General features: G+C 43.4%; 1 protein-coding gene across 1 annotated transcript in view; it reads right to left on the bottom strand.

The window, feature by feature from the left end:
- Window positions 1–26,012, bottom strand: part of adamts3 (ADAM metallopeptidase with thrombospondin type 1 motif, 3) — a 125,284-nt gene that overhangs the window by 90,772 nt on the left and 8,500 nt on the right. The window contains exons 3-4 of the mRNA XM_013910194.1: window positions 25,204–25,637; window positions 5,502–5,658 (exon numbers count right to left, since the gene is read on the bottom strand). Of these exons, the coding sequence (XP_013765648.1) occupies window positions 5,502–5,658; window positions 25,204–25,637 (591 nt within the window). The remainder of the gene's footprint in view (window positions 1–5,501; window positions 5,659–25,203; window positions 25,638–26,012) is intronic.

Raw genomic sequence — 26,012 nt, 5'->3', positions numbered from 1 at the left:
GGGAGTCTGAGAAAAGCAGAACTGCTGCCACAGTTTTAAGGTGAACGGCATGTTTTCGTTAAAGCACACTTTCAGGTACGTGCTCTGTTGTTTGCCGTGTCAGCGTTACCACATCAGCAGTGGAGTGCAAACATGAACTGAACCGTGTCAAAAAGGCAGTGTGCCTGATACAGGCACAACACTTGTGTAACGGTATTCAACGCACCATTGCTTCTGTTAGTGAGGTGATGCAGCTGGGCTGGAAAGCAGTGCAGGAGGAAGTGGCTGACATGGAGCCACAAACAAAAACAAACAAACAAAGAGGAAAAAACAAACAAAGAGAAAAAAACTGACTAATCATCACAAAGCAAGTCCGACTGAGCTCGCTTTGACTTTCTGTACACAAGTGCTGTGAATTAAAGAAAAGCTGGTCTTTACAGCCCGACTCTCACAGCTCAGCAGGAAATAAAGGTGCTGAAAGAACCAGCACCTAACCACACACACTGTGAGGAGGACTGCGACCAACACAAACCATAGCTTCACCTTTCACCTTTCACTCTTTGTACCTGTGCAGCCCATTTACAGTGGGCGCTGATTTATTTGAAGTTGCCTGCAGGAAATCCAGCACCTTGGCTCCTGGTGCAAGTTCACACAAAACAACTTTTCAACATCACGTAAAATACAAAGCTAACAAATAAATAAATACATGGCTGCAGGCCATCAGCATCCAGCACGGCGAACAGACGGCTACCTCGCCTTCTGCAACATCAGAACTAAAGAGTAACAAAAGTCGAAATTTTAACCTTTGAGACGTGAATGTTTCTAAGATGATGCGCATGGATCCAGTGAGAATCCTGTGCTTTTAAAGACAAATACATTAAAACCTACAAGATAACACGCCTGAAAGCTGCGAGTTAACCTCCCGCTGAGCAGGATGTGCCTTGGAAAGCATCGTCACAGCAGCAACAGAAAGAACAACCTACACATCCGCCATCATCATCAACAGGTTACAGGACATGACACAGACTAGATGGCTTCAAAGTAAGAAATCCAATCAACACCAAAATATCCCGTGATGGGAACCCAGCCAAGAACAACACAGCTCTGCGTACAGTGCAAATAATCTCCTACAGCAGCGGTCCCCAACCCCCGGGCCTCGGGCCGGTACCGGTCCGTGAGTCGTTTGGTACCGGGCCGCGAGAGTTGAGGCTCAGGTGTGAAATGTCTGGTTTTCAGGGTTTTTATCGGTTTTCAGCGTTATTTTGTTATCGTTTTTATCTCTGTTTTCCTGGGTCTTTTCACGTGTTATGAATAAATCTTTTTTTCAGTACCGGTACTACTTTTATTTTGTTGTATTTATCCGCGACACCTTAAAGGCCGGTCCATGAAAATAACGTCGGGTATAAACCGGTCCGTGGTGCAAATAAGGTTGGAGACCGCTGGTCTACGGCACCTCCGAGGCTCAGCGTTAACCCTTTGCTGTCATCTGATATTTCTCATTCCTGTGATGTGTGTGAGACAAAGCAGCGCACAAGTGCTTCACTTAAACGGCTCCTGGAGCCGGCAAACTCTTACATCACAAAGTGCTGGTTTGGTTGATCATATTGACTGAGATAAATAAAGTATATCTAGTAGCTCACTGTCAGCTGAATATTTTTTTGCAGATGTATTGCTGCCATAGAATGGGTCTAATATTACCGACATGCTATTATACAGTCCCCATCAAACGTTTCAGACTATCCATTCAGTTTAAGTGTTGTTTTTAATAAACTGCATGCGCAAAAAATGCTTCGTTTCTCTCCCATTTCTTCTTGTTGCCTGTTGAAGCTCTACTAGAAACCTTGTTACGATCCAACCATGCAAAATATATATAGTATACAGTCCCCATCAAAGGTTTACGACGACTTTAGCAGCTGTTTAAGTGAAACATATCATAGCTGTTGAATTTGTTTTGTTGTTTTTTGTAACAAAGCAGCCGATTGATCGTGCTGATGATTTCATTATCGGTGCTTCACACCAGTTTGACGTCAGGACTTGGACGCTGTGACGGGATCAGAATCACCATCTTTCATCATGTCTGCGCGTTTCTACAATGAAGTGTCCAGATGAGGCCTCGCCAGCCACCTCCCTCGTGCCTTCCTGTCTGTTAGGAAGCATTTCATAATAAACAAGATGCAGCACGTGTAAATAATGGTGCCAGGGCTCAGCTAAGCGATGGCGTACTGTGGCCTTTAAATGACTATAAATGTACTAAAGAAGCATGTTTACTGTGGAGCAGCAGCAGATCTCTTTCGCATGTAGCCACCGCATGAAGTGATCAGTAAGTTCAGCCTGTGCTCGCGTCCACTCGCTGTTTTCCAAACGTCTTCCTCCCAGTTGAATTCCCGCTGTCTCTACGGGTCTGACAAAGAGCTTTCACCCACTGCTCTCAATTTAGATTTAAATGAGCATCTGGAATATTTATTTAATCCATTTATATTTAGTAGTTCTGGTATCCCACATACTCAATATTTTATAAATATCATAAATAAGTAATGTGAAATATGTAAATGGGGGAAATTGGTATAAATGCAGCAACGTGTTTAAATGAAACTAGTGAAATTAATTTAATTTGTACTGCTTGAATTTATTTTATTGCATTATGTGGATATTTTTAATATTTTTAACACTTCACAGAGACCAGAGAAAATTCAGCACCTCAAATAGTTGATTTAGCAGTGCTGTGATCACAGTTATGCTTTGTTTCGCATTAATGTGGATCAGTGATGTGGTTTGTAGTGTTTGTGTGGAGGAGCTCGCCGCCATCATCGGCCGGCGTTCAAATGTTCATTAAATTCTCTCAGTCTGCGGCGTTCGAGGCACAAGATCAGCTTTTCGTAGTTACACTTTCTGCAGATTTATTCCATTTCAACTTAAAATTATCACTGATTTTGCTACACAATTTTATTCATCTAACTCTTTAATGAGCCGCTCAGTTTAAGTACTGCCGTCTTTACATGAGGTGATGAAATAACACACTTTCTTCACATAAAGTCAGTTTTTCAGGATTTACATTGTGTAACTAAATCATTGAAAACATTAAATGACTGTTAGAGTTTTGCAGGATGTTTGTTTCATCATATTTCTGGACCTGTTCTCTCAGCACAGCTCACAGCTGTCACAGATGTTTTCCTTTGTCCTTCTTTTCTTTGATTTGTTAGAAATTAATTCCTTAAATGAGACAAATCAGATAATGGGATCATGCCTCTGTCCTCTGCCACTAAAGAATGAGACCACCTGATGAACAGACCTCTGATAACGTCTCTCAGCTTTCTTACTGAGAGCGCTGGTGCTTATCAGCACAATCAGTCTCTCGTGTTTTCTTAAAGAACATCTGTTATCTGTTTCAAAGCAGGCAAAGAGCCAAGACAGAGCTTTATCCCACAGTACCAACTCTCTCAGCTGATGCTAAACTAACTCGAGCCCTGTTTGGATGGGATTAGCATTACTGAGGGAGGTGAGGATGAAATTTACTCTGCTTCTTGGTAATTTACCCTGTGACTACACACGACGTGATAACCATCGGAAAATTAGTTGACAGTCAAAAACTCTCCATTGAATTATCTCACAGTCAAGCTCACAGATGTCTATGAAACAGATTTTATTATATATATACACACACATATTAAATGAATTAATGGGGTTTTAGATCCGCACTCGTCCATCCATCCATGATCCAAGCTGTCACAGCCTGTTAATCACTAACGACAACATTCGAACTCCACCTAATTTTACAGTCATGGATGAATAATAATAATAGTTATGGCCTCCGCTCCAGAGGCCATAACTATTGCTCAAACTTCCAGGTGAATATCCCTACATGGCAGCTTGCTAGCGCGGGGAAATGGAAACAAAATTGTAGTTGAGGAACTTTAAATTGAGCAACTATTTGCCTGCAACATACTCCGCTCTTTCTTCAGGGTGGCTTTTATCATCAGTTTTTAGTATGCAGGGGCATGAAGGCAGAGAAAATGAATTTTAGAGCAGCAATCAGGACAAATGCATCCACTGGCACACCGACGTGTGGAGAAAAGGCAAAAGAAAGGCAACACTAAGCATGTCTGTCACAATTCAGATCTCATAATGTAAGCACAAACTGACGCGGGCTCACGAGCACAGTGTGCGCACCACTTAAACACAGTATCTCAGCTCTGTTTACCCACAGCCAGAGGGAGAGGACTCTGCTCCCCCCGAGTCAGTCATCACCCTGCTCCATACTTTTAAGCCCTTTTTAAAAATTGCAGGTGAAGCGATTCTATGTTTTAATATAGACTTTGTTGTTCCTAAACACACGGTGAGTCAGTGGTTTCATCACCCTTCCTGAGCACGGTTCTCCTTCACAGTCCAAGTGATGCATTACATTTTCCAACAGTGGCAACAATGACATTTATTTGGTATAAATAGAGGGTCAAATTTGCATTTACAGCTCCCTGTTGCAGTTTGGAGCATTAATAACAACAGTTAGAGCAACAACAGTCAGAGTAGCAGTAAAAGCAGCAGCAGCACAGGCAACGAAATCTAATCACCGTAATTGTCGGGCTATAAGCCGCTACTTTTTGCACAAGCTTTGAACCCTGCGGCTTTTAGTCAGGTGCGGCTTTTCTGTGGATTGTCCGTGATTTCTGTCATATTGTAAGAGGATTTGTTTTGTTTGTTCCGCTGTTGTACGGCACTACGTTGCCTGGCGGAAGGGCATGTGATCAGACACACAGTATCTGGGTTCAAGAGTGGTATGTTGGTCACATGTCCATCCGCCAGGCAACATAGTGCCGTACAAGTAGCGCGAAAAACAAACTTCAAAGTAGCGCTACGCGTTCAGCGGGAGGCGTGGATGACGAGCGGCGATAAACTTGCGAAAAGCAAGTTATGCTCAACTCCACCGGTGGATTCTGACAGCGTGGAAAAGTGTGAAAACATCCACGATCACCAACGGATTTCAAAGGGCTGGACTGCTGCATGATGGAGAGGAGGACACCGCCACGGCCCTTCTGAGGGTGTTCGACTCTGACACTGACAACGAGGATTTGTTTGGTTTTGAAAGTGACAACGAAGGAAAGAAGCTGAGAGTGGATGACGAAGCCACCCTGAGCCTGTTCGTATCCGACACTGGAGAAGAGGACTTTGGTGGTTTTAGTGCGCAGGAAGATGGTGGTGAATGACTGACTTTTCTTCTTGTTAAAGCCGTGTCACTTCATATACCTAAAAAGTTATGCAAATATGTACCCGTAACTTGTTTTTCATATCTCTAAAAAGTTGCTACTGTTGTATTTGTGTGAGGCACACGATGAAGTCTGGACTCTTCACAGATGTAAATGTCAGAGTTTGCTTTTTAGACTATTTGGGCTGGACACAAGTAGTTAACAAAAAGATTTAATTATACGGAGAAGCTTCACAGCAAACCCTCCGCAGTGACCTCACAGCAGTGTCACACCATTAGTTGATAAGTAAGAGAATACAGCAGGAACCGTGGTCGTGCCTCCTACCTTGTAGCTGGTAATCCACAGAGATGTCCAAGGGAGTCTGCAGCAGAGCTGACCTGCGGTAAACCACGTGGACCCTGCCCTGGTCCTCCAGCTCCTGAGTGCCTTTCTCCAGCGGCTCGATGAAGTACTCATCCGATTCGGTGCGAATCATCCCAGCCTGCAACAGGTTGGCAGGTCAGTGACTGTGTAGAACGTGTGCATTAGCATGTTTCATTACTGCGAGCGAGCGTGGATAGACCCAGAAACCTCATTGCTCTGATAACATTCGTTTTATTAAGAGACAATTAAAATCTTCATGCCCCACAAAATCCCCCATCATGTATTAATAATGTAGAAACTTTGTGACAGTGTTTTCATGTAATTGTAAATTAATGCCTCAGTCTTTAAAATCCAACTAGAACATCTGCTGAATGCCAAATGCCCCCAATTTGTTTCCTCTCCCACGTATAGACACAGAAAGACGGCACCAGAATGTCCTACTGAACAATATTAAAATTAGAAAAATGCATAAAATATAGGATACAATACAAAGCAAAGGCAGACGCGCTAATGTAATATTTAGTAATTTATTCACGAGAGAATCTGGGCCTCTCATTAACTGCTTGGCATGTGCAAGTTTTTTTTTCTTTGCCATTATTAGATATTGTTGCGACTCTTTTTCTTCAGCTTTCTGTTTGCAATTATCACCTTGTTACCCAACAAAGGCTGGTGGTGGTCCTGCAGCACGCTGCATCGTTAGTAACACATTGGCACAAAATTGCTTTGTGATGGCTACCTGCCAACCTCAGATTTCCTGCAATAAGAAGCCAGTCATGTCTGTTGTTTATGGCGGATATGAGGGGTCACGCTGTCCGGCTAACGCAATAATGCCCAAACAGACCGAATGTACAACCCATCAAGACCAAATGATGGTCTGAAAAAGGACAATGCTAAACAACCTAAAACCAGTTTACAGCCGTTTCCTTAAAATGATGCTTTCTGGAATGCGAAATTATAAGGTGAAAAAAATAAGGTCCCAGATTCTGGCTTCACAATCCTTAAAAATAAAAAAAGAAAGGCTTGAAATGTTTCATGTTACCTGTAACGAATAGAAAACACATCAGTTTTATCCTTTGAATTAAAATGCAAAGCAGCAACTTTTCCAGAGGCAGCAGTAACGTATCTTTGGTGCCATGTTTCCATGTGTCTGCACGCGCCCTCCCTGACAAGCACACATGTGCAGTGGAGAAAGCAGAGAGAGCAGCAGCAACAACACAATATGACATTAGTTCATTAAGAGCACGAAGCGAGCAGCTGGGGTGGAGGTGGGCTGCAAACCGGCTTACAGGGGTGCAGCAAATGTGAGTAGGCTAACTAATGCTACGCTCGGTTTGTTATGCTCCAAAACTACAGTCAGCCATATGAGAGAGTGTGACATTTTGAGCGCACACACGCTGTACACACAGTATGCAGACACACTGTGTTAGCGCTCAGTCGATCGGTCCTGCTGCGCTGAAACTCCTGGCAGGACTAAACTCCCTCTGGCCTCTTCAACAGTCTGGTGGACTGTGCGCTAATGTTGTTAGCGACCAACCCTCACTCTCAACTCATTTCCCCACTTCCTGAGACCCCAGTCGGCTGGCACTCTATCCCCTCCTTTACACAAACGACTGGATGGATCCCAAATTAAATTCTTAGTTAAATTTACATGCAGCATCGATACTGTGTGACTGCGTAAGCGTCCCAGCTGAAAGTCTAAACCAATAAACTGAATATTCGTATCTGAAGTGCTGCAAGTGAAATGAAATGAAAACGTCTGGCAGCCACATGACGTCTGGGGGAGAAGCTCAGCGCTGTTTAATGCAAGTTTACTTCTGGCAACAGAATAAGATTCATATGATTACGTACAATAAACCAGGTTATGATGCAGAAACGTGTCACGTATGAACCGGCTCATTTAATTGGCCATCTGTGATTATGAGAGCAAAAATAGTGAAATACGATAAACGTGCGAGTGTGTTGGTTTTACTGCGTGACAGAGCTCAGACGTGGTTCGCTGCAGGGAAAAAACCTCCTTAGTTATCTTTAGAGAAACGGCGAGGTGGAGGTTAAACTCACTCATCGTGCCGTATAAACCGACTCTTTGCCTGATTCGGGGCCATTTGGCGTCACAGTGTTAAAACGCTGCAGCTTATACGGAAAACACGGTCCGTGTTTCAAAAGATGACGAGGGTTTTTATGACATCTCCCATAGAAATGTGGTGTCTGGACATTTCTGCAAGGACAAATCTAAAGTTTGCACAGATGTATAAACACTCAAACAAGAGAAGAAGAAAGAGCGAGCCAAAAACAAACGACGGTGTGCGCAGGTTACCGAGGAAACTCTGTTTTCACCATTTCTGACTTCACTTGTCTAATCAGACACTAACAAATAAGATAAATTACCGCTCGTTGAGTAGCAGACACAGACGTGCAGAAAGGATTTTTTAAAACTGCATCAGTGTTTATGTGATCCCAACAAAGCAAAACTATCACACGCAGAAGATAAACGCTCTTCACAGTCAAGTGAACTCTAGAGGACAGCTGCAAATGGAAAGAAGAAGAAAAATCCAGCGATTCCTGACGCGTCATCCTTATCAAAGAGAGTAAGTAACACGGTGGAGCCTGTAAGATAAAACCTCTTACATCAGACGAATGTTACAGACGTGCTCCACTGCCGTCTGTTTGAAAAGTTTACGTTTTTCCGCTCACTTAAACACGCTTTCTCCTCAGCTTATTTATCGCGCACCTGCAGGCGCCTGCTTGCAAACACAGATTCTAAATATTCTGTAGGTCAGCGTGCATTATCAGGCCGGAGTGCGGTTTGCCTGCTCTTCACCAAATCCTCACAGCAACTGGCATCCTGTGACCAAGTCAGCACATTCTCCGCCATGATTTATTCCTGACAGAACCGAGAACCACCTCGTCATCCTTATTTACTCTGCGCTCATCCACCACTCTGAATCCTCAGCTCGAAGCCAAAGAGGCTGCAATCTTGACAGTAACTGAGCCCGCAGGCATATCTTGAACTAAAGTGAGATTCATGCACCGTAGCTCTTTCTTATTTACCAACGGCAGGTGAAAGCCGAGGATGAAAGATGGCTGAACATCTCAGAATGTATGGGGCTCGGATACCGAGAGCTCTTTCCATCTGTGAGGTTCTTTAAGGGTCTCCGACAGGTCACGCTCCTCTATTTAAGCTCAGCCGAGCAGAGGCAGACTCCAGATCTGAATCTCTGCTCTCATAATAAATTGAGGTGCCTTTTAAAGGTGAAGCTGGAGGATCGTGCTAACAAACTGGCTGACAGATAATTGGATAAAAGCTGTTTTTCTATCAAGAGAAGCCATTCAAGTCTGACCACTTATGAAGTATTTCAGCAGCTGAAAATGCCACCTTCTTATTCAGACACCGCAGAGCAAACAATACAAACCGAAATCACAGAGGGGCGTGTGTAATTAGACCGGGTGCTGACATTTGAATCGTTTTAATTTTTGATTAAAGCTGCGTTTAAGAACAACACTCCACAGGGGAGCGTTCGGAGGATCTCAAAGAAACTAAAGCTTGAAAGAAAACAACAGTGACTGTGTGAGCTTTTACTTAACAACAGCTTTTTTTGATAAACTAGTTTCCATCTCAACTCTGTCCTGTTGTCTCCATCGCTTCTAAACCTATTTATCTAAGAACAGGCAGAAGTGAAGCAGAGAGAAGAGAGCGGCTCGTTGAATGCTACCACGCTTTAATGTAAACACTCAGAAACAGATATCTACCAGAAACACGCTCACTGCATCTTGAAGCTACAATCCTGCCTCGACACAGTGAGTAACGTGTTTTAGCGATCCACGCCGACCACAGGAAGTGCCGAGCTCTCTGGTTTGAATTGAGGAATAAGCAGTTGGATATATATGCTGCTGTCCTGAGATTAAATTGACATCTATCCCTGAAAAGCAGAGAAATTGCAGAAAAACGCACCTCTTTTCATGCTTTTTCATCCAAACACTGAAAACAGAACAGTTCTGAAATGAATTTAAGCTTTGTGCAAATTTCTATCCTCTTTCTGGCAAGGATGAGCTCGGAGAAGTGGTGATGCATTCAGGAAAGGTAAATTAGAAATCATAGCACGCTGAATGTGTCTCGAACAAATCCGTCCTTCCATTTTCTTCTGCTTATTCAATTCAAGGTAGCTGGAAGCGGGGGTGGTGGGGATGGTGGGGGGTGGTGGGAGGAGGTTGGCAGAGCCTTGCAGGGCTGCTGTAACAAATACTTTTAAACTAAACTCCATTACAGTGATGCCATCTCCTCTAACACTGCTGCACAGCCAGCCGAGCCGTCTAATGAGTCTTATATACAAAACACAGGTCACAGGGGAACGAGACAGAAGAGCGGGGCGTTTTTAGGCTTATGGGCATTAAATGCATGTTGAGGCAGATAGTATTAGAAGGAAATTCAATTCTAGTTTGAGTCCATTACTGCCTGGTTTGCATAACTACCCAGGGCTGGACTGCCGGGCATTTTCCCGGTGGGCCGACGCACTTTTTGGCCGATGGGCCATCCTGAAGGGTCAGATGTCTTAACGTGACGGAGCCTCTGCCTACCTTTGCTGAGCGATCACAGTGGGACGTCTAGACCAAAAACACCAGGGCTGATGTTTGTCCCAGTCCAGCCCTGGGTGTGTTTTCTCACATTAAAAAAAATACTGCAAGCTTCCAGTGCTGCCCCTCGGCCTCCTGGTTGACACACCTATGGTATCAGTTTGAAATCCTACATCGCCTTGTTCTCAGGTTCACATTCACATGATGAAAATATAATCTGGGATTCAAACTCATCAGATCTGTAGCAGTTCCACCTGCAGCATCAATCTGAAGCTCCTGGATCGTCTATTTCCAGAGTTATCACATTCATAAACTTGGGCTCCACGCCACCCACCCGTCTTCTTGCCCGGCGGGGTGACTACTGTACCCCATCAGCCTCTTACAGCTGGGGGGCAAAAGCACATATTGTGTGCCACCTGCCAGCTTGTTGTCATGTTGTCATTGAACCACAGCATTCGCTTTAAGCTCAACGTGGCCTTAAGAGACACGCCGACCTTTCTGAACAAAAGGCACAGAGAGCAGTGTCTCATATGTACGGGTGTGTTTTTTAAAGACATAGGTGGCTGTACGTGAAAGGATTAAAGACACGCTGCAGTGTTTCTTTTCACCTGCAGGAGCACTATGGCGTCTTTTCATTTATTTTATCGTCTCAGACACGAGGATGCCTCATCCGAAACACGTCCAGAAGGCATCTGAGTCAGACGCCTGGCTTGTCTCAATGCAGAGGAGTAGTGGCTCCACACTGAGCCTCTCCAAAGCACTTCTTTATCCTGCGTCTCACAGAGAGCCCAGGCACCTTTCAGAGGAAGCTCATCTTCACCACTTATATTCTTGTTTTTGGTCGATACACACACGCTCGTGGCCGTACGTTCAGCCTACACACTCATCTCCACAGCAGAGCATCAGTATCTATCCCCATGGATACAACATCAAACCTTAGAAATCTACATTAACATACATATTATTACGTTATTCAGAAACGACGTCACTCAGTCACAGTGAAAAACCTCACTGTGACATCTTCAGATGTCCTTGAGCTGCTGACTGATTCGACTACGCCTCACAGCTCCAGTATAAACCACAATATCATTTCAATTCAGCTCAACGCTGGAAATCAATCATTTGAATTATCATGTCAGGAAAGTCATGTCCAATCAATACGCACTTACTTACACTTACGTGTACCTGCTGGAGGGGGGAAACATGACCAATGAGGGGGTCTCAGGTATTCAGTAATGTGAAACTAGGTGATCCGTGTTTAAGTAACACTTCTTTCCATGGTGAAGGTTTTCCAGCAGAACATTCTCATCTGTACTGAGATGTTATTCACTTCATCTGGTTTCTAGTGTATATTTGCTCATTTCTATTCAATCACAGGTCGAACGTAGCAGAGTCAGGATATAACTCAGCTCAGCATCATTATCTGTGTTTCAGCTGCTGTCAGAGTAAAATAGTAATAAATTAAAAACTAAAGCACACACCGAGGTTCTCATATTTAGAGGACGGTTAACTTTAGGATGTATTTGGATGCTTTTACCTGGAGAAACAGAACATAATTATCTCTTTTAGGAAAATTGAAGTGTGATAACTTGAGGCCAGAATTTAGCATAAAACATCATGAAATGTCTCCGGCAGCAGGAATTCAGAGGAACTCGAACCACCAACCTTCCGATCAGTGGATGACCTGCTCTACCACCTGAGCTACAGCCACCCCACCACTATGTCCTATAGCCACCACCACTTTGTTTGTATAACTATATCTATCTATATCTATATAGATATCTATATAGATATCTATATCTATCTATGACAAATATTTTAAAATGATCTTAGGTAGTGCCGTGCTTCTGATCACTCAGTTCACTGATTCAATTGCTGATCAAACACAGTTTAGAGGTAATAAATTAAATTAAAGTAATACATTAAAAATGTAAACAGTGGTTTCACTCTTGCACACCGAGTTTCTCTCATTTCAGCGTGTGACCCTTGAGGCTGGGCTTGTGGATATCAGGTAAGCAGCTAACATTAACATGTTAGCTAACGCCGGCTAGGTTAACATGTCAGCTACTGTTCACGTGCTCGGCTGATAGTGAGGGGAGGGGCTGCGTACCTGCCTGCAGGGGCTGTGTGATGTAGTTTCACCGGGATGAGGCAAAGACAACACTGATGGTATCTATATGGTTGTAAATGAGTATCCAAAAGTAATTTTAGCATGAATTAGTATCTGAGACTCTTTTTCTGCTTTTTGGCTCAGCCTAACCGGGACAGCAGAGTCTCAGTGTCTCTTGAATTTGGAGGTCAAAGCTAAAAGGAATTGTGACCTTACAAAAGACAGTTTTTGCCTTAATTTCAACAACACTTGGCACAAATCTTTATTACGATAAAATAGCAACATTATTTGAAATCCCTGTGACTAAATGTTGTGCAAAAGCAGCTTTCTGCCCTTTCACCGTACCTCAGATCTGCAGAGCTCAAAGGTGTAAGGTGGCATTTTCAAACCAATTAATCAGAGAGACAAAATACTACTGAGTGTGATTATTTTAATGTATTTCTTCCTCTGAGACCTTCTTGATTTTAAAGCACAGTGATCAGTTAGAGAAACACCTGAGACACCATTCAGAGCCAGACCACAGAGGCCAACATTTCTAAGCAGAGACAGCACAACATCAGACCAACTGTCGTCCATCCAGAGTTTACAGCGAGCACTGCAAACCCAAAGACTTCTGCACAGGCTGAACCGTTTCACTCCTAACTTTTAATGTCACTGAAATTGCTTATTTCGAACCAAACTATCTTGGTGAGAGCTGAATCAACACAGGCTATTGATGAAGAGGCAGCTGAAAACCTTTCTGATCAAATTCAGTCTGTAGCTTTCTGATGATTAAAGTTTAACAGCTGTCGTCTCCTGCGATGGCCTGCCCGATGATAAGTGCTGCTTGCTTTTCTTTGTGGTGAATCTGAGTCATTTAATCAATATCCCAGTTTAGTTAGTTCACTGTGATGAAAGGTTTCATAATCGCATTCTATCGATTTACATTTTACACAGACGGGTGCTCAAATTGATCACAGGTCATTTGTTGACTCCGTCTGTGAGCTGTCCTCCAAGTAACTTTTACTGAATGCTATAAACACTGAGGTATGAAAACGAGACATGAGCGGTCCTCTCAGGCTTTTATGTGACTACAACAGTTTAACTTTATGAATGCCTGTTATTTTTTAGTGTTTTTCCACTGCGGCATTACTACGATGAGCCCGATTATGAAAATAAAAATGTAAATTTGAGTTGAAATCTTGATGCTCGTGGTTGAAACCAGTTCAGTCCCTCACGCAGACTTCTCACCTGCAGGCAGCCAATCCCTCCTCAGACTACAAACAACACCCAGAATAATCCCAGGGCCATAAATCACACCTATTCATGATTAGGATCATATTCATAAGAACACGACTGTTTACAGCACAGGTATCCAACCTGTTTTGCGCCACAGACCAGTTTATGCCCGACAACACTTTCACGGACCGGCCTTTAAAGTGTTGCGTACAAATACAACAACATAAGACCAGTATCGGTATCAAAGAAAAGGATTTTATCATAACACACAGGAAAAGACCCAGGGCAGCCAAGTTAACAATAAAAACCCTGAAAAACATACATTTGACACCTGAATCTCAACTCCTGCGGCCCGGTACAAACGACTCAGACTGGTACGGCTCCGTGGCCCGGGGGTTGGGGACCTCTGGTTTACATTACAGGTCAGGGAGCTTTGTTTCCTGCAGCTGATTCTCTGCAGTCACCGTAACTTTATGCATTTATTATCAAGAGATGAGTGGTTGCAAGCTGAATAATCAGACTATAAGCCACTAAAACGTTATTATCTGGGAACCTGGGTAACATCTTTGTGTTTCCCAGCCACTGTGCGTGGGACATAGGTGTGCTGTGGGAGGTTATCTGGTTGCACCTGATTAGTACTCTAAGCGATCGGCGTGAGTAACGGGCAGAACAACTACATTCTCTTCCACTAGAGGGCAGCACAACTACCTGCTGGGTTACTGCCAGTAAAACAGAAGAAGACAAAGGAGAAATTACATAATAGTCATGCAGCACATAATAGCAATAGACACATATTTGAAAAGGAAAAGTAGTCAATCCGACTTGGGTCCTGGAGAAATCCCGATTCCCCAGGATGAGTAGCGATCAGAAGAAAGCAAAACGGGTATACTGGGGACAAACCCAGCCAATTTAGAAAAATGATCAATATGCTTTTTGTGACGTTTTTGTTTGGTGGTGTGCCGTGTGATTTTTCTAATGAGAATATGTGCCGTGGCTCCAAAAGGTTGGGAAACACTAGAATAAGAAAGAAACATTGGGGAAATGCATCTGTAGCTGAAGATCATTTCTCTGGGACGGAGCCTGTATGATAAAATCTGTAGTGAATTATTATGTGGAATCAACACTGTAATTAGTGTGAAGACACCAAGTCAAAACACACTTTCCAAGTCCACGAGCTTGCTGTGCCCTTGCGGAGAGTTTACTGTGACATATTTTCTGTGACCCAGTATTCGGCATTATCCGATATCAGACAATGTCCTACCTAAACACAAACCTCAAAAAAGGGATCAGGAACCCTGTGTTCCATCACTTTAATATCCCCAACATCAGCCCCTGCCAAGCAGACAGCACTCCTCTGCCAAAGAAAACACATGGGATTCAGCTGAAAGGCTCCAGTTTTTCAAAAACAGTCTCTTTCAGTCTAAACTTCTTAAGGAGGTCGGTACGAACGTGCTTTCATTTGAAAAAAACCTGCAATGTTAAAAAAAGGTCTGGATTCAGCCGGGACACTGCCACCTTTCACCCTCCATGTTGTCCAAAGGTGTGTTTGCTTTGAAAAATGTGAGCAAACCTTCGTCATCATTACCTGACATTTTCATCCCCACTCTTTAAAGGAATTCGCAGAAGTTTATTTTTCACAAATTTCAGCAGAGGCCTGCTGATAATCTGAAAAACAACTAGAGAGTATTTCTGAAAATGATAAACAGGAAACTGCAAAAACATCTCAGATGTCTACTTAATAAACGTCAAACATGGCAATGAGCCACTACTATCCTCAATATATCTGTGTGTGTTTGAAGTTCCCCCAGCTTCACTGGAAACAGTATTTGGAAAAAATCAATCTTGGAGAAGAGAGAAGTAATCAAAAGTATTATCATGTTGGCAAAAATATCAGGTAGCCTCTGCTCTGAGAAACAACGCAGGAATTCATTTGGTTGTGTCGTTTTGTGCCGCTCCACCAAACAGAGCAAACATTTACAGACGGCTTTGAGGAGGCGGTGATTCCACACTCGACTTAAAATAAAACCTCGCGCCGGTGAATGGCTCTCAATGTCCGTCTGAAACGACAACAGAAAATGTGGGCTCGTCTTAGGTTTATATAGGTCACGATTAAAAATGTTTAAATGTATAAATATCAATGCAAGCACCTCGGCACTGCACGCTGAGCCCACGACTGCAGAGGAGAAAACTTTTTGCATATCTTGGTGCGCCTCTCCCCTGCACCTCAAACCATATACCCAAACAGCTCTGGGGTCAAGCCTCTGCAGCAAGCCTTGGCTAAGTCAACAGGGAACATTAAGAACTGTCGGTGAATAAAACTCTTGTGCCCAGCTACAGTTCACCGCAAAGAGGAACTGGCTCACTTACTTTTTCTTTTTTTCCCCTAATCAAATAGGATATTTTCTTCTTCTTTTTTGCCTTTTTGCCCCCGCCCCTCCTACACAGTAGCTCCAGATATGTCAGGAGCTGTGCATGTCCAGAATGCTCTTTTAAGTCTCTGAGGCCAAGAGTGTAGGCCACTGAGCACACGTAGCTCTCAGCAAAACATCAGCATGCTTTATTTGCTCATTTTGTCACTCTCGATGAATCTCAACATTGTAAACGCCGCCGACGCTGCAGGAATTTGAGGAGGATGATTGCAGAATCTCTGAGTTACAATGAGCCTTTGCTCTGACAGCATAGTTTCACCCATCAGACCTGCAGTGTATTTACACTCGCAAGTCTCACACACACACCTCAGACACAGCAGCGCCTCACCATTCAGAGCCGATTATGCAACGTGACACACGTTAAAGGTGGCCGAGCTTTGCACAGCTGCTGGAAATTTAAAGCTTAATAATAAAAGTTACATTTCCAGTTGGTGCTGTTCAGGTTAGGCTACCACACTGCCTGCATCTATCAGCTGATTCGTCAAGACCGTCTGTCTGCTCAGGTATTCTCACAAAAAACAAAAAGCTTCATATAGAAAGAGAGGAGGAGGGATTTGTTCCAGCTGGCCCGTCCTCTATCTAACAAACGACTGGGACTAAAGAGGAATTTCATGGATGCTTTAAAGCAGTTCCATAAGTTACACTTTATTTGTCATGCTGGTACTCTGTGGTCCACACATGCATCTCTCACTGCAGTTGTCTTTTCCTCTCACATCATACTTATCTTCACTAATCAAAAGCAAGGAAATCTGCATGCACTCATAAGCCAGATGTAGATTCAATCAAACAGATTTCTATTTAAACTCTTACAATCTGTCCGTCATGCAGCCACAGAGTGAGCCTGTAGTCAATGACTCTCCATCTGAGTCTATTACTTTAAGATGTGTCTGACAGTGACTGCAGAGTTTAGCCTCATTAGTCAGCTGAAGAATGCATGTTTAAATAAAGGCACGCTGTATACTTATGCTTATGCATGCCAGTGAAGACAATTATGTATGACTCCCACACAGCCTCTGCCTCTTAATATAACACATGAGAAAAACTTGCAGGAAAGATGACGTGCCATGAGAAGGTTTCATAACCACGCCCACAAAAAGCAGCAAACCAGACCACATATTCATTTTGCCAATCTCCAGCTGAAGGTCATCTCCTGGTGGACCTCTGCACTGGTCCCAGTACTGAGGCACGTTTAAACAGAACTCTGTTGTGTCAATATGGCAACTCTGACAAAGCTAAATATTAGGAACTAAATATGATGAGGACGGCATCACAGCACTGACGGTGTGTCGCTGGGGGATACCTCACATTTTTATACACAAATCTGAGCGAGTACACTAGACTTCTATGAGAAGTCGGAAATAAATCAAGAATAACATTCACCCACATCTTTGTCCTGTCTTCCTCCTCTAGCTCTCTACTGGTCGCAGCAGATGGCCCCGCCCCTCCCTGAGCCTGGTTCTGCTGGAGGTTTCTTCCTGTTAAAAGGGAGTTTTTCCTTCCCACTGTCACTAAGTGTTTGCTCACAGGGAGTCGTCTGCTTGTTGGAGTTTGCTCTCTATATTTTCTAGTTCTTTACCTTACAGTATAAGAAGCCTCGAGGCAGCAGTTGGCTATAATTTGATGCTATATAAATAAAACTGAATTCAACCAAACAGAACTGAATTGACTTTATGTTATACTAAACATGGTCACTGGAAGCATGTTTCCTGAGGTTACAGATCAGACATCTTGCTTTAATCAAAGGAGGCGCCCCCTGCTGGTCATCAGAAAGAATGTGAAGCATTTCCAGATGAGGTTTCCTTTTCAAACCCAGAAGCGACGACAGCACTGGGCTAACCTTATAAACAAACCCTCTTCATAATTATAAAGCAGCTGTAGCCGATTCATCTCATGGTCCATTAGAGGTTCATGTAACATAAGAATGAAATTCTACAGTATGAATAAAAGTAATGCGCTAACATGAGTAAGACTTCCTGTCTGAATCACATCAGTGAGACAACGCCCATGAACTCAAACGACTTCACAGCATCATCAAATGATGCCTTTTATTATTGTTTTCAGTTGCATATTATATGTTAAGGGTTTTGAGCCAAATACAAACTCATATTGAAGTTTTTAGCTTCTTAGCAGTTAACAAATGCCGATTTCTGTATCTGTTGCTGAGGCAGGCCAACCAATAACCATCCGGGCAGTGCGCTCAAAACTACAAACCTGGTGGCTCTAAAGAGGAAATCACATTTCACTGTAATCCATTTCATAGCTGAAATATTTTAGCCTGGACCAAAGTGGCAGACTACCACATGGTTGACAGAAAGACACAGAAAGAGGTCGTAATGCATTATTAATGGCAACAACATAACATATGCTGTGTCAAATAGTCTCAATCCTCTCTCTGCTGGATGAAACACAGAGCCAGAGTAAAGGTCCAAAAATACATCAGACATGAGAAGCTTCCCCTCTTTCCCTTTCAGGGAAGCAAATCAAATATCTTCAGTATGTGAACCATCAGCTGTGTTCATGTGAGTGTACATGAACTGAGAGACACGCAGTGGGAGGAGGGGTGATGGGAATGACACACCCCGCCTGACATCTAAAGGTCAGCTGAATTCCTTCGTCATTTACTCCGATTCTTTTTTAAAAGAGGCACGTGGTGCAAGTTTCAATCAGGTGACCAAGAAAAAGGAAGTTTCCCTCCTTCCAACCATTTACGATGGACGTACTGTAGCTGTTAAACTGCATCGCCTTTACTAAAGCTTCCAACAAACCAGGTGTGTTGAGGATCAAACGCCGTCATTATTCTCCCATAAACAGACCCAAATGTGCTCATGGAGCCCAGATTTCCCAAAACGGTGAAAAGCTCTTTAGTTTTTCTATCCACAAGCTTCAGATGACGGTAAAAATTTAGAAGGTTTAATAAACTTCCACATATTTAACTTAAAATCTCAAAAGTGCCTCAAAGAGAGTTTCTGAGGCAAGTCGTATAAAAAGTTTCACCAACAGTGTGCAGACTTACTGAGTTCAAGACTTTTTATTCAACCAAGCAAAAAGCTCCAGGATTCATCGTTTCCATGCAAATATCAGAGATAATCATTTCAAGGCCGTCGCTGCTTTTCAGATGAACCCAGAGAACTTAGCCTGCGCACTGAGCAGAACTTTTATAAATTACATTAGTCTGGATGTGGGTGATCTATGCTGATGGATTGAAGTCTCATATTATATATAATCCATATTTTAATAGTAGCAGTGGGAAAACAGTAACGTAAAACAAAAAAGGGGGTTGCTTAGGAGGGTACGACTTACAGCCATACCACCCTGATCTCCCTGAGCTCAGAGGCTCAGCAGAGTCAGGCCTGGCAGGCCTTTGGGAGGCTGCCGGGGAACAGCAGGTCCTGTTGGCTGGCAGCTCTGGAGGCTGAGCAGATCATCTAATCTCCTGAACCCTGAGCTATTCCCGATGCATTCATCAGAGTGTGAATGAGACATGGTGTAGAAAAGTGCTACACGGGTTCAGTCCATTCATGAATCAACCAAACCCTCATTGCTTCGGCTTGTTTGAACCTTACAGTGAGTCTCTCCTCATTTTATGAATGTATTATAATAGCAGCATATTTAGCAGATAAAGAGCGGGGTCCATCTGTCAGGAGGAGGCACACAGAGAAAAAACAGCGTGATCATTTATCCAAGTGGCTTCGGATTTGGAAAGCAACCCAGAGCGCAGCACACAGCAGAGCACACATCTGCATCCTTATAATTATTATATCCTCCTTAACTCAAACAAGTCCAGCTGTGCGATCAGTGCTTCAAATAAAAATCTCTCACAGACCACCCAAGGACTGTTAGGTGGATAAGGCTTAATTGGAGCTGGAGCCTGTTTAATTCAGCACTTAGTTCATTGCCAGCATCAGATTTTGAAAATCGTCGCTCGCAAAACGCAGATAAATTTGGTCGTCTCCTTCTCGTGCATGACTCACAGCTATGCTGTTTCTCTGGAGTTAAGAGTGCCACAAGTATCACAAGAGGAGATGATTTCATGTTATTCGTGCTGCAAATTTAACGGAGAAGGTGCCGCACGCCAACTTTGTGTCACTTTCTAATGACTTCATTTGTAACTACAGGCCTTGGCTTACACGCAGCAGCTCAGCGAGTCAGATTAGAGACACAGATTTTAAATACCCAAATATGGAAACGAGTTACAAATGATGCAGGTTCTGTAAGAGAACTCGCACCACGAATCTCTGGAGCAAACGTGCGAAACAACCGGGGCCAACACTGGACTGCAGATTGTACCGGATCACTTCTCCTCAGTATGAGTGAAGGAAGAAGAAAACAGAAGTCAGCAGTGACATGTTTCATGTTTCATGTAGGACCAGCTCTCCCAAGCTTTTCTGACATGCAACACAAGGGCCATCCCCCACGCAGGCCAGCAAAGATCGCCCTTGGTTCGCCCGCTGCTGCTGAAGCAGAGGAAGTATCTGCCTCATAAGTATTTAGCTGCCAGGCTGCCTGCCAGCATGCTAGCTGCAGTAAACAGTTCCAGACAGCAGCCTGGCTATAATTAAGAAACAGTAAAACGCACACCTAGAGAGGGCCAGGGCTACCACTTGAGATCAAAGACGGCCGGCCCTCAACGACAGGCTTTTAGATCAGGAAGCACTGGTTTGGAGAGCGTTTGATGTCGGGTTCTGTAGTCCTGCGTGTTTTGGATTTAGGCTGCAAACATGAGGAGGAACAAGAATCAGTGCTGCGAGGAACCAGGAGCTGGATAATCGAATGCAAACTTACTAAATAAACTCGATTCTGTTTCTCTGAATTTAACGTCCCACATTCTTACTTTTATTGTGGCGATTTTACAGTTTCCCGTTTATTTTGCTCTCTGGTGTGATGTAACACTGGGAATGAGAAGTTACAGTAAATGAGGTCATTGTGTAATAATGATGCCTGTGGAAACAAAAAGAGCAAGTATGTCTCAATAAGAGCCGTCTGAAATGCTTCAGTGGGAACATGCAACACTTCTGTTGTTTTACTGATTGACCTGAAAACATGTCCAAGTCTCTCCCGCCTTCATCTCTATAGTATCGTGTAACACGGCACTTCTTCTGTTGTTGTAACCGAGCTGATGGCTGCAGCTCAGAGTAAGTCAAATCTTTCTGTTTTTCCAACAGTTTAGAGATCCTGGTAAAAGAAAATCAACAGATTTGTAACCCAGATGTGGCAACGGGGTATGTTATCTTGAAATGCTGGAAAGCTGGAATATAAGGGGATAACAGGATGCTGAAGATAAGGTTCCTACCCTCATCCGTGCCTACAGACGGAGGATAGAGATTGAAGAGATAAGATTATGGACAGAAGTGGTGAAAATGAGCTTTCTGGGCTCAGCTTTAGAGATGGGACGAAGAGCTGAGTCATTCAGGAGGAGCTCAGAGCTGAGCTGATGCTCAACCACACTGAGAATGGCTGGCTGAGGTGGTTTGAACATCTCTGAGCATGGGATGGCTGAGGTGAGTTGGACACAGCATTCTGGACCAGGACACACTGGAGTGATTATGTTGCATCACCATAGACTGTTCTGGTGATCTCTGCTTAAACCGCGGCCTCTGGGACTGGATAAGCAGCAGATACTGGACGGACTAAAATGTATTGTCTGTTAAAGGAAACAATGAAGATTCGACCCGGTATTGTGCGTTATTTATGATGTTCATCTTTTTAATAACCTTTGATACTCTGACAGTAAAGCATGTGATCATAGAGCAGCAGCCGTCTAACTGACAAACCTTGATGGCTTTTGGCATCATGCGAGTGGCATCCCCCCCCCTCTCCAGGCCCGACTCTCCTGTAAGGCTGGACTATAAATGTCTCGGGGGGGAGACTCAGAGACACAGACTCTGCTGTGATGAACTGCTTCCTCCAGCTCCAATCAAAGGAAACGGCCAAATCCTGCAGCTCAGAGGATGAACTTAAAGGTCAGACTGGCTTTATCTTTGTCTTTAGACGTGCCCGTCGCTGCAGTCGGTTTATTTTTGGAGATTATGTTTAGAACTTCACAGAGAGTTCAGGAGCTTTTAAAGCATGCATAATTAATTTGGTGAAAATGATAACTACCAGAAAGAGGAAACAAAACCTGACTGCATATGTACTATTTTCTAATCGCAAAATTAAACATAGGGACTGGTCGTTTGCAATCACCATATTTAGAACCACAAAACAAAGCTTGGCCTTATTTTTGACCTCGATAATATCTTAAAATATTTAAAGTCACATATTTGTTGACAATTTACCATCGAGCATCTGACAGCCTGTCCACTTTTCCACCTGCCTCCTGCTCTCATCATTATTCCTCCGTTTGCATTAACAGTTAAACACACACACACACGTCAACTAGAAAACAACTAATAATCTGAATATTTTTAAAGCAAATAAATATTACGGGGAAAACGGAGGGGATCTACAATACACATACACAATGTGAAATTATTTACATAAAAAACCAAAGAATGAGGGCAAAGCAGAAGCTACCAGGGTGTGTTAACAATGTTGCCTTGGCTACCTGTCCACCTTCATGATTCTCGTCGTGTCACTCGCTTTCTGCCAACTACATCCTTCATATATGTATCTCTCTCCTTCTCTCCCTTCCCCGCTCCTTGGTGTTGTCAGCCAAAAGGCAAATATAGCAGCCCCGTCCCTATCAAATCCAAACATTGTTCTGGTTTCAATTTGGGTTTCTTCTGGTAACGCAGTCAAGCCAGTAATGAACAATCTCACTCAGTGTTTGCCATCAGAGGATTCAGGCACTGAAAGAAACGTACCCTTTTCACCTGAACGTTTCACTTCGGCGTGTATTAATGGACTCGGTCACTAGTTTCAAGTGTTACATAATAAATGAATGTCAGTCAAACAGTAACTTCACTGTGAATGGGAATATTATTTAGCACATGTAGAAACCAGTTTGGCTGCCTGACCAGCAGCGTCTGCAGTTTTCAATCAGATCTAGCATGAACAAAAAACAAGATGACATCAGTCCTCAGCTCAAGGCTTCAGAATAACAGTTTACAGACAAACAGATGTCACAGATGGGAGTAGCCATCTTTTATATACAGTCTAAGTGAATGATCAGTGTTAAAGCCACATTCAGATCTAAAGAAACCGTCTGAATTAAGCTCCTTTAAAACGCAGATGTTTGTCACATCTCTAACGGACAAAATGTAACTTTATTTAATACTACGCCGACTCATCCTACTACTAAAAAACCAATAATAATAATAAACTTTGTGGGCAGCACGGCGGTTAGCACTGTTGCCTCACAGCAAGACGGTCCTGAGTTCAACTCCACCATCAGGCCGAGTTCTCTCCGGGTACTCCGGCTTCCTCCCACACTCCAAAGACATGCAGTTAGTGGGGACAGGTTAATTAGAAACTCCTGGTATGAATGGGTGAGTGAACGGTTGTCTGTCTGTGACACACTGGTGAACCCAGCCTCTCACCCTATGATTAACTTGTATCTTTGGCTTTAAGCTATACGGGCTGACGTTACAGAAGCTTAAAGAGGAACAAAGCTCCACAAACAGCTTTATGTTCTTTAGGCACAGATAAAGAGGGAAAAGGGCTTCAGCTGCACTTTGTTATGTGGGGAGAATTCAGATTTCAGGTTGGCTTTAACATGGAAATGATTCTGCGTCAGTGACTCACTTCCTGCTGCTGCACTGTGACACAGTGTGAACTCATTACTTCATTATGCTCCACGATACAAAGACCGTAGTGACAGGAACATTTAGTTTGATGTCCAACAACAGAATCATTACTCTGAGCGACATTTATTATTTTACTGAATGCTGGTGATAACCCTGCATGTTTTTTACTGAACCATGTCACATTTTTCAAAGGCAAACCTACAATCTGAGGGGGCAGAAATTAAACTGCATCTCTATATACTTCCACCAAGGTCCGTAATTTGGCAGTAATACATGCAAATAGGTTGGAGTTGGCTGCCTGAATGTTAAAAAACATTTAAAATATTCCAGTTTTGAGGCTCACCAGAGGGCTTCATTTCTCCTTCAAAAAAGAACAATAAGGTCTTTGTTCCTAATTACTGTGATCGTGTTCGATTGTGATGTGTTTTTAGTAGCTTTTGGGCAGACGCAGCCTTTGGATATAAACAGCACAGTTAGTAATCGTCACAGCCGGCACCTGCTAACAAGTGTCCGCGCTCCTTAGCCTAGCCTTGCTTGCTTATGTCTTCATCCCACACACCTCCACTGTCATCCAGAAATAGCACACAGTGACTCGTCTCTGTGACGCTGTAATTACTCATGCTGGTTGCTCAGGCTAGCTGCTATACAGGCATAATGTTGCTGTGTTCACCATCTTGCTGCGGCAAATATTTTGGCCAAATATTGAGCCAAGATAAGTCGAGGGATCAACACATTTATCACCATCTGTCATGCAGACAAGTGTGAAAATGTTTGAATTTGAGTTTAACGTTTCATGAGATGTTTAAAATGAAACTAAAGAGAGTTTGCCCCGTCATATGTCAGAGATCGGTTGAGCCAGCTAGTGGAGGACTATGAAGCATGAGGATGTGAGAATATGTGATATAAAGCACAGCAAATCTAGTTTAACTCTCAGTGCATCGGATTTGTATTTGCATTTTGACCTTGTTACTTTCTGATAGGAGCTTTGCTTTAACTTTGTCATGAATATATTTCCAACAGAGTCAGTCCTACAGCACTACAAATGTTCACCATTAGCAGTAGAAATTCATTTTTATTTCAGTCTCCCCGGCTGAACAGCTCAGAAACTAAAAAGACACTACGAGCGCTGTCCATCACTCCCCCATCAGGAAGGTGATTTTTGGAGGACATTCTTTGTGTTGCTTTTCAAATCTCTGCAGTATTTCAACTACAGCTGAAGGAATCTGGGTTTGGCCTATTCTTTCCTTAAATGCAGAGATGCTCCGCTGGCCAACTCTAAGAGATTTTGGCTCTGGTCGTTGCCCAATGACTGTCCAAGTGTTTTATGAGGGGTGATAGGGAGGATGGGACTGCAGACTTTTAGAAAGGACAAAAGGAGCTCGTGCTTTATGTTGGGAAGAGGTTAGGAGGAAAATCCCTTCACGAATGCAATAGGAGACTACTCACCCGTAACAAACCTCTGTACAAAAAGTACAAAAAGCTATTACGTCCGCAAAAACAATGTGCTGTAAAAATGCCGAGCAGTGATGTAAAGGAATGCTACAGACATCCAAAATCCTTTGGTGTCAGTTGGTAAGGTCATGGCACTTTTGAAATGAAAAGGACTTTCATGGGGTGGGAAAGGAAGGAGTTTTACGGCCGAGGAAACTTACCAACCCATCGCAGTTGTTAATGGCAACCGAGGCCCCGGGGACGTCTGTGATGTCACCGGTAAAGGTGCAGTCTGTCTTGAGCAGCTCACGGCGCAGTATCCTCTCCGTGCCATTGGTGGATTCAGTCTGGTTGGCGCCCACGCTAGAATCGTTGCCAGCACTGCCGTTTCTGAATCCCGGGACCTCGTCGTGCCACTCCACCATCGCGCCAGGTGCCACCAGCCTGCTGTTCGGCCGCAGACGAAGGTGAAACTCCTTTCCGAAGGCAGTGATGTTGAAGAAAAGCCTCTGTTCAGTTTCACCGTTTTCAAGCACCTCCCTCTTAACACGCTGCTTGTGAGTGGCGGAGAGCAGGTGTGACAGGTAGTGTCCGTGGGAGTCGGTGCTGAAGGGGGTGACCAGGCCGTATTCTTTCAGCCGGCTCTTCAACTGGTCTGCAAAAAACCACAAGAACCCAGCAAAGTTAGTTTTTCCAAACAGCAATAAAACAATATCAAATTAGTCTTTTCCTCTAAACACATCAGTCAGCCATGGCCTGATTATGCTGCCTGCTCTAATCATCCTTTTATCACTTTTAGCCAACTAATGTTCCTCTGAGACAGGACGAGCTTTGACATTCATGGCAAACCTTTAAGAACACTTGGACTTGATTTCCTGTCAGCTAACATTTGGACCTTCATTTTTCTGTCTCTGCCAACTCAAAAACAAAATATTGGACTAACTGATTCACCACGTTTACCTTCTTAGTCCAACGAGAGAGAACTAGAACACCACAGCTGAGAGCCAGACTGACTAAGCTAAAACTCTCT

Source organism: Pundamilia nyererei, unplaced genomic scaffold (assembly GCF_000239375.1).
Source record: "Pundamilia nyererei isolate P.nyererei 1_Seehausen unplaced genomic scaffold, PunNye1.0 scaffold00038, whole genome shotgun sequence".
In the NCBI taxonomy this organism is placed as follows: Eukaryota; Metazoa; Chordata; class Actinopteri; order Cichliformes; family Cichlidae; genus Pundamilia; species Pundamilia nyererei.
This window is presented reverse-complemented; position numbering and strand designations above follow the sequence as displayed.